At 53.7% G+C, this 8,044-nt stretch overlaps 2 protein-coding genes across 2 annotated transcripts; both read left to right on the forward strand.

Annotated features, from left to right (window-relative positions):
• Positions 1-1,083: 1,083 nt before the first annotated feature.
• Positions 1,084-3,148, forward strand: Commd5 (COMM domain containing 5). The gene is made up of 2 exons (XM_040736244.1): positions 1,084-1,235; positions 1,604-3,148. Exon 2 carries the CDS (start codon positions 1,657-1,659, stop codon positions 2,329-2,331), a length of 675 nt encoding a protein of 224 aa, XP_040592178.1. The 5' UTR covers positions 1,084-1,235; positions 1,604-1,656; the 3' UTR covers positions 2,332-3,148.
• A 2,037-nt stretch (positions 3,149-5,185) lies between these two features.
• Rpl8 (ribosomal protein L8) lies at positions 5,186-7,421 on the forward strand. Its single transcript, XM_040736243.1, has 6 exons — positions 5,186-5,283; positions 5,478-5,625; positions 5,713-5,854; positions 6,000-6,218; positions 7,023-7,138; positions 7,225-7,421. Exons 2-6 carry the CDS (start codon positions 5,488-5,490, stop codon positions 7,381-7,383), a joined length of 774 nt encoding a protein of 257 aa, XP_040592177.1. The 5' UTR covers positions 5,186-5,283; positions 5,478-5,487; the 3' UTR covers positions 7,384-7,421.
• Positions 7,422-8,044: the final 623 nt, after the last annotated feature.

The raw sequence follows: 8,044 nt of genomic DNA on the forward strand, positions 1-8,044 counted from the left end.
TGTCTCTCTGTAGTCCTGACTGGCCTGGGACTCAGAGATCTGCCTGCCTCTGCCTCCCAAGTGCTGGGATTAAAGGCATGTGCCACAACACCCAACTTCCAATCTTTTTTGATAAAGCAATTCACTATCGTTATTCAGGTTAGTCTTGAACTCACTCTGGAGCCCAGACAGTGCTGCCTTGGATTTGTGACCCTCTTGTCCTGCCTCTTGGGATCACTGCCTTATATCACCAGGTTTGGGTCATTAGCCATTTACATCATCCTTGATGAGAGGTCTATCCTGTCTTTTGCACACTTAATTAGCCCCCGCCCCCAATTAAATGTCTATGAAGCTATATTGTATACACCATACACAAATTTACTACCACCACACACACACACACACACACACACATACACACACACCCTGCCTTGGTCCTCCCTGGGGAACTTTTTATTTGTTTTTTAATACAGGGTCTCACTTTGTAGCCTTGGCTGGCTGGGAACTCAATATCTAGACCAGGCTGGCCTAGAACTCATACAGATCTGTCTGTGTATCGCCCGAGTGTCGTTTTTGTTTTGTTTTTTTGTTTTTGTTTTTCAAGACAGGGTTTCTCTGTATTGTTTTGGAGCCTGTCCTGGAACTCGCTTGGTAGACCAGGCTGGTCTCGAACTCACAGAGATCCGCCTGCCTCTGCTTCCCGAGTGTTGGGATTAAAGGCGTGCGCCACCAACGCCCGGCTTGTTGCAGTTTTTTGTTTGTTTGTTTTTTCAAGACAGGGTTCCTCTGCGCCACGGTCCTGACTGTACTGGAAATCACTTGGTAGACCAGGCCGACGTTGAACTCACAGAAATCCACCTGCCTCTGCCTCCCAAATGCTGAGATGAAAGGCGTGCGCCACCAGGCCCGGCCGGAGCGATGGTTTTAAAGACGTGCGTCTCCGCCTGGCTCATCTAACCATTTTAAAATCTGCAATTCGGTAGCACCAGCTACAGCAATTCTGCATATGCGCAGGACAGCTGCAACTTTGAGTCCGATCCCGGAAGCTAAATAAACCATTGACCTCGGCTTCCTCTTCCGTAAAAAAACAAGCGTCGGAGTCCAAGGACAACGCCAGCGCCCCGGGGGAACCATAGAGGGCTTCTGTCGTTCTATCCTAGAGTGTTCCGGAAGTGTCTCTGGGCCCTTCCGGAGGCCCGGCCAACTTCCAGCTTTTGCCAGTCTCCGCAGGCTCCTAGCGGGACAGCTTCCTCCAGGTGCCGAGGGCTTCGAAGGGTTGGCTTATGTTTGTAATGCGAGATTAGGTCTTCCCGAGCTGTGATTGTAGGATTCGGGGTTGAGCAGGGGATTGGTGTCAGATGCGTTGTCCAAATTCACTAATGCTGCCGACGCAGGACTTGGGCGTGCGCGTCTGTGTGCCGGGCTCTTTTCCCCGTCCACTGCTCCTCTCCGGGAGGCTCCCGTCTCCCAGACTCAGGGGCTCCTTTGCCATACGCTCTCAGCGCCACCTCCCCGGCGCGCGTCCCAGTTGGTAGTTCATGTGGACAGTGACCGGCGGATGGGGCCGCACACAGACCGTCATCTTTTGACCAGGGAGTCACTTGTCTCTCCTTCCTGTCCCCAGGCAGCTGTGGTTAGGACCTTCTCTTCGGACTGATCGGGAAAGGGGAAGCAAGAATGTCTGCTCTGGGAGCTGCAGCTCCGTACCTGCACCATCCAGCTGACGGGCACAGCGGCCGCGTCAGTTTCCTGGGAGCCCAGCCCTGGCCACAAGTGGCGGCAGTGGCCCAGCTCCTGAGGGACTTGGACAGGAGCACCTTCAGAAAGCTGCTGAAGCTTGTAGTCGGGGCCCTGCATGGGAGAGACTGCAGAGAAGCCGCGCAGCAACTTGGCGCCAGTGCCAACCTGTCAGAGGAGCGGCTGGCCGTCCTGCTGGCGGGCACACACACACTGCTCCAGCAAGCTCTCCGGCGGCCCCCCGCCAGTCTGAAGCCGGAAGCCTTCCAGGATGAGCTCCAGGAGCTTGGTATCCCTCAAGATCTGATTGGAGATTTGGCCAGCTTGGTATTTGGGAGTCAGCGCCCTCTTCTCGACTCAGTGGCCCAGCAGCAGGCGTCCTGGCTGCCCCACATGTCTTACTTCCGCTGGCGGGTGGATGTGGCCATCTCCACAAGTACTCAGTCCCGCTCCCTGCAGCCGAGCGTTCTCATGCAGCTGAAGCTCAGCGATGGGTCTGCACACCGCTTCGAAGTTCCCATGGCCAAATTCCAGGAGCTGCGGTACAGTGTAGCCTTGGTCCTTAAGGAGATGGCCGAACTGGAGAAGAGGTGCGAGCGCAAACTGCAGGACTGAACCCTGGTACTGTGGGCGCCGAAACTGGTACCGTGCCGCGCAGTCCCACTGCTCAGGAGACCAACTCCATTGAGGGCCTGCATGCAAGGAAGCATTTTGTTTACGGGAAAAGACAGCTGTGACTTTCTGGTTCGTCTTGTTTTTAAGAGTGAACTATGGCATAGTGGCATTTATAGTCCCAGCACTTGGAAGGCTCGGGCTGGAGAATGGTGAATGTAAGGTCAGCCTGGGTTACATACCGAGGTTCAGTTTTAAAGTAAAGAAGTAAAGCAGCTATTGAAAACATGTTCCTCGATGTGGGTGCTACACCTTAGACTTGTCCCTTCCCAACTGTGGGTCCATGCTGAGACCTAGGGTCCAGAAAAGGACGCTATGCAGTCAGCAGCAAGGTTGCTCAGCCTGGCCTGAGCGCTCTGCGCTGGTTTCTGGAGCCCTGTGCTTTGCTGTGCACACATTTAAATTCTTTTGCCTTAAACTCCCACCTCCCGAAGCTGACATCTTAATGGGGGGCAAAAGGGGGGGCATTAGAATACTAAATATGTACTTATAATGTTTAGTGTATATAGTATTAAATGCATACTTTAAACAGTAAAACATGAGTGTAGGGCTGGAAGATTGGCTCGGTGGTTAAGAGCACTGACTGCTCTTGCAGAGGACTCCGGTTCAATTCCCAGCACCCACATGGTGGCTCACAACCTTCTGCAATTCCAATTGCAGGGGGATCCAACACCGGGACATCAGGCATATTATGTGGTACACACACATGCCTTCCGGCAAAACATTCATACTCATGAAATAATAAATCATCTAAAACAAACGAAAGACCCATGAATCCAGCTTGTGGCAATGAGGACGGCTTATGTTTGGGAGGTGGGCCATCATGACGAGGTTGGTCACAGGGTGGTCTTTGACCATGTGGGTGTCTGTAGGAGGTAGGTGACTGATGCAGAGGCATCAGGGGTACAACGGCTGCCAGGGAACAATTCATGCATCTAGTGCATTACAGCTTTTGAGTGTCGACTCTACTAGCCTCGTGCATCTCCATAGGAAGTTCCGGAGCATTGGGTATATCAAGAGTATCTTTGGGGGGCTGGAGAGCTAGCTCAGAGGTTAAGAGAGCACTGCCTGTACTTCCAGAGGTCCTGAGTTCAATTCCCAGCAACCACATGGTGGCTCACAACCATCTGTAATGAGATCTGGTGCCCTCTGCTGGCATGCAGACAGACGTGGAGGCAGGATGTTGTATTCATAATAAATAAATAAAATAGGGCTGGAGAGACCGCTCAGCGGTTAAGAGCACTGACTGTTCTTCCAAAGGTCCTGAGTTCAATTCCCAGCAACCACATGGTGGCTCAGAACCACCTTGAATGAGCTCTGATGCCCTCTGCTGGCATGCAGGCAGAAGATTGTATACATAATAAATGAATAAAGTATTAAAAAAAAAAGTGTCTTTGCCGGGCAGTGGTGGCACACACCTTTAATCCCAGCACTCAGGAAGCAGGTGGATCTCTGTGAGTTCGAGGCCAGCCTGGTCTACAGAGCGAGTTCCAGGACAGCCTTCAAAACAATACAGAGAAATCCTGTCTCGAAAAACCAAAAAAAAAAAGTCTTTGTGCCAGGTGGTGGTGGAGGTAGACGCAGGCAGATCTGAGTTCGAGGCCAGCCAGGTCTACAGAGTGAGTTCCAGGACAGCCAAGTCTACACAAAGAAACTCTTTCTCCAGAAGGAAAAAAAGAGGCATGGCAACACCGAGCGAACTTTTCTAGCTTGAACCACCATTTAGATGAATTAGCAAACAAGAGTGAACCACGAGTGCTTTCTAAGATCACATCTGAAAAACAGGGATTAGCTGCCTAGGCATGAAATGAGGGTCGTGCTCAGCACAGGCTGACAACCTAACAGCAGAGAGATGAGACCAACCCTGAGTCTCCCAATGCTTGCAATCTTCACCCAGCTTAGCCACTGTCAGGTCATGTAGGTCTATGAAGCCCCGCAGGGGACTATGGGCTGTCCCTCCCCTTCTCAGTATGCCGTTTTTAGCCCCTGCTATGCAGGGCCTCCCAGTTCTGACGAGGACCCTCACCCCCCTCTCTGTCTCTACCTTTATGGCATTGACTACTGACAGGGTTCACGCAAATGAAGACCTCTCTTTGAAGTCTCTATGCCACCAAAGACATCGGGAGTCACTTTCTTGCCAAGCAGTCTCGATCTTTCCTCCCCTTTCCTCTCCAGAGTCTTTGCCTAACGTCTTTGTCCTAACTGTAAGCAGAGGCCTAGGACTTTTGGCTTCTTTGATAGACATCTTGAGGACTCAGCAAGTAGCCTTATGCCACCTAAATCCCAATCTTTTTCTTCCTTTTGTTTGTTTTATCGAGACAGTTTGTGTGTGTGTGTGTTGTGTTGTGTTGTGTTGTGTGGTGTGTGTGTGTGTATAGCCCGGACAGTCCTTGAACAGGCAGGCTGTCCTTGAACCCTGCCTGCCTCTGCCTCCGGAGTGCCGGTATTAATGGCATGCACCACCGCTCGGCTCTCAAATCCAAGTCTGCTTAGGGAAAGCACATCCAATCTCCTTCGTCTACCTCGGAGCTACCGTCTGGAGCCCCTCAACTTATATGGAAGCGCTTGTCTGAGCCAAGCTTGGAATCTCGTATTCTGAGGCTCAGTTCCGTGTGGCCCTGGACAAATCCCGCCACCTCTGGAAGCCACCACGGCCGCCCACCTGCCCTCCATAAGACTACTAAGTTAGTTTCCTCAGAGTCCGCCTCTCCTTAGGGCGCCTAGATAGGTAGGTGTAAGTCTCAGTGCCCCTAGTAGGAAGAAAAGTGGCACCCGCGTAGGACTACAAGTCCCAACAGGCATCGCGCCGGAGAAGGGGCGGGGTTGTTGCCCCGCCCCGGAAGAAAAGGCTGCTGGCGGCCGTGTACTTCCTCTTTCGGCCTTGCTTGCCGGCAGGTAGGTTGTGATGGTGTTGCTGCGAGTCTGAAACTATCCACCGCCATCCGCCACCGTGAGCAACCCGGTGGCCTGCCGAGCGTCTTCGCCCACTCACCCGGGACGGGGCGGGGGGGGATGGCGGTGCTGTCGGTCTTGGGAGCTGGCAGGGAGGGACCTGCTCTTTCTGGACGCTGAGTGTGAGCCCTTTCCAGACTCGCCGCCATGGGCCGTGTGATCCGAGGGCAGAGGAAAGGCGCCGGCTCCGTCTTCCGCGCTCACGTGAAGCACCGTAAGGGCGCCGCGCGCCTGCGTGCTGTGGACTTCGCTGAGCGGCACGGCTATATCAAGGGTATCGTGAAGGTACGAGGGCTTCGGCCGGGGCGGGCGGGCCGGGAGCAGGGCGCCTCGGGGGCCTTGCATGATCGCAGCTCCCTGGATATCCCATAGGATATCATCCACGACCCCGGCCGCGGCGCCCCCCTCGCGAAAGTGGTCTTCCGTGACCCCTACCGGTTTAAGAAGCGGACGGAGCTGTTCATCGCCGCGGAGGGCATCCACACCGGGCAGTTTGTGTACTGCGGCAAGAAGGGTGAGTGGGCTTCCAGGCGGGGAGGGAGGGAGGGAGCGGCGTGGGCTCGCTCTGCTAGCCGGGATGGAGGCAGCGGCGTGGGCTCGCTCGGCTAGCCGGGAGGGAGGGTCTGCTTTCAGCGGCCGCTTTGCCTCTTCCCCGACAGCCCAGCTGAATATCGGCAATGTCTTGCCCGTGGGCACCATGCCTGAGGGTACTATCGTGTGCTGTCTGGAGGAGAAGCCTGGGGACAGGGGCAAGCTGGCCCGAGCCTCCGGGAACTACGCCACAGTCATCTCCCACAACCCGGAGACCAAGAAGACCAGAGTGAAGCTGCCTTCTGGGTCCAAGAAGGTTATTTCCTCGGCCAACAGAGCTGTTGTTGGTGAGTGGTGGGGCCCTGAAGACTAGCTGGTCACCAAGTGACGTGTCGGCTGCTAGGCCGGGCCCTAGAACCAGACCCCTATTTCTTTGTTTTGGGGCACCTTCTTTGAACACGGTAAAATCTCGAATTGTAAAATGGTGCAGCGTCGACTTTGCGCGTTTGTTACAGCGTGGCCTGTAGAGAGAGCTCAACGGTTACAGGCTCTTCTAGAACACCCTGGTTCCTTTCCCAGGTCACCACTGTAACTCCAGTCCCAGGGGATCTGATGCTCGCTTCTGGGCTCAGCACACACATGTTGGCCTGTACATGCATCCATATGCATAAAGGTTAACGAAAGATTAAGCCACTTGGGATTTTTGTGTGTTGTGACTTAACTTAGCAATCCTGTGCTTGTGTCTGGTCCTTTTTTTAGTGAGGCTAAGGACATCCAAGTCAGTGAAACGGGGCATGAATCAGTCTCTTGTTGGGTGACTTGGGAACATTTCATGGTCTGCTAAACTCTGGCTTCCCAGAAGATGCCTTGCTCGGTTCAGTAGATTTTGCCATCTGTGGGGAGGTCTCTTCAGAGGTTGTAGGACCTGTCCGGGTCTCAGACACTCGATGCTGAATGCGGCCCCCGGATTTGGTCAGAGCTAGCATTCGGCTTAATGCAGGAATGGTGTTCGGTCTATCAATGGAAAGGATTGCAGGGTGTGCGGGGTTTTGTGAGTGAAGCTCGCTGAAGTGCCCAGGCTCTTGGGTGGCACAGTTGGCTGAGGTTGAGGGCCTTGTGGTGCATATCTCAGGGGTGTTAATGTTTTGCAGGTGTTGTGGCCGGAGGGGGCAGAATTGACAAGCCTATCCTGAAGGCTGGCCGTGCCTACCACAAGTACAAGGCAAAGAGGAACTGCTGGCCACGCGTGCGGGGTGTGGCTATGAACGTGAGTAGCCGTGCACTGGGAGCTGCATTGGGGAGGTCCTGGCAGTGGGTGAGGAAACTCACTCTAACCTCATCCTCTCTCTCCAGCCTGTGGAGCATCCCTTTGGAGGTGGTAACCACCAGCACATTGGCAAACCATCCACCATCAGAAGAGATGCCCCTGCTGGGCGCAAAGTGGGTCTCATTGCTGCCCGCCGGACTGGGCGACTACGTGGAACCAAAACTGTACAGGAGAAGGAGAACTAGAATCCAGGAGCTAATAAAGTCTGTCCTTTGGCTAATAAGCTGTGTGTGAGCCTCAGGTTTTTTTGGGGGTGGGGTCCTGCCATGGAAAGATGCAGAAACTTACCCTCCAGAGGGGACTTGAGTGAACATGGTGGGCTGGGTGCATGCCATGGAGGAGTGTGGGTGTCAGGGCTGCTGCTCTCCCCGTCCACCTGAGGGTTCTGGGGATTGCACTCAGGTTGTAAAGCCTGGTGGCAAGCACCTTTACCCAATGAGCCATCCCATGAGGTGGATTTTCACAAGACGGTCAGAAAATCCTGTCTGGTACTAGATAGAGTCCCTTGGAAGAGGGACCCAACTGAAAGAATGCTGTATATGATTGGCCTATAGGCATGTCTTTTTGATTGATGTGGGAAAGCCCAGCCCATTGTAGGCAGTGCCACCCCGAGGTGGGTGGTGGGTGCTGTTAAAAGAACAAAATTGAGCTTCCTTAGAGGCATATGCTTGAAGCCCTGTTTCTGCCCTAACTTCCTTACATGTGTATCAGCATCATGGAGGTGAGATCTATAGGTTTGCTCAGAGTTAGCATTCAGAAGCTGTGGTCTAGGGGCAGGCAACTATAGTGTGTAGGATTTTTCAAGGTGGTGTGTAAGTTTTGAAGACGTGTGTGTTCAAGCTGAGG

The sequence above is a fragment of the Mesocricetus auratus genome, unplaced genomic scaffold, assembly GCF_017639785.1.
Source record: "Mesocricetus auratus isolate SY011 unplaced genomic scaffold, BCM_Maur_2.0 Super-Scaffold_100055, whole genome shotgun sequence".
NCBI lineage: Eukaryota > Metazoa > Chordata > Mammalia > Rodentia > Cricetidae > Mesocricetus > Mesocricetus auratus.

Coding starts and splice junctions, on each gene's coding strand:
- Rpl8 (XM_040736243.1), top strand. CDS start 5,488: ATGGGCCGTGTGATCCGAGGGCAGAGGAAAGGCGCCGGCTCCGTCTTC. Junction 5,855..5,999: donor TGTGTACTGCGGCAAGAAGG/GTGAGTGGGCTT, acceptor CTTCCCCGACAG/CCCAGCTGAATATCGGCAAT. Junction 7,139..7,224: donor TGCGGGGTGTGGCTATGAAC/GTGAGTAGCCGT, acceptor CTCTCTCTCCAG/CCTGTGGAGCATCCCTTTGG.
- Commd5 (XM_040736244.1), top strand. CDS start 1,657: ATGTCTGCTCTGGGAGCTGCAGCTCCGTACCTGCACCATCCAGCTGAC.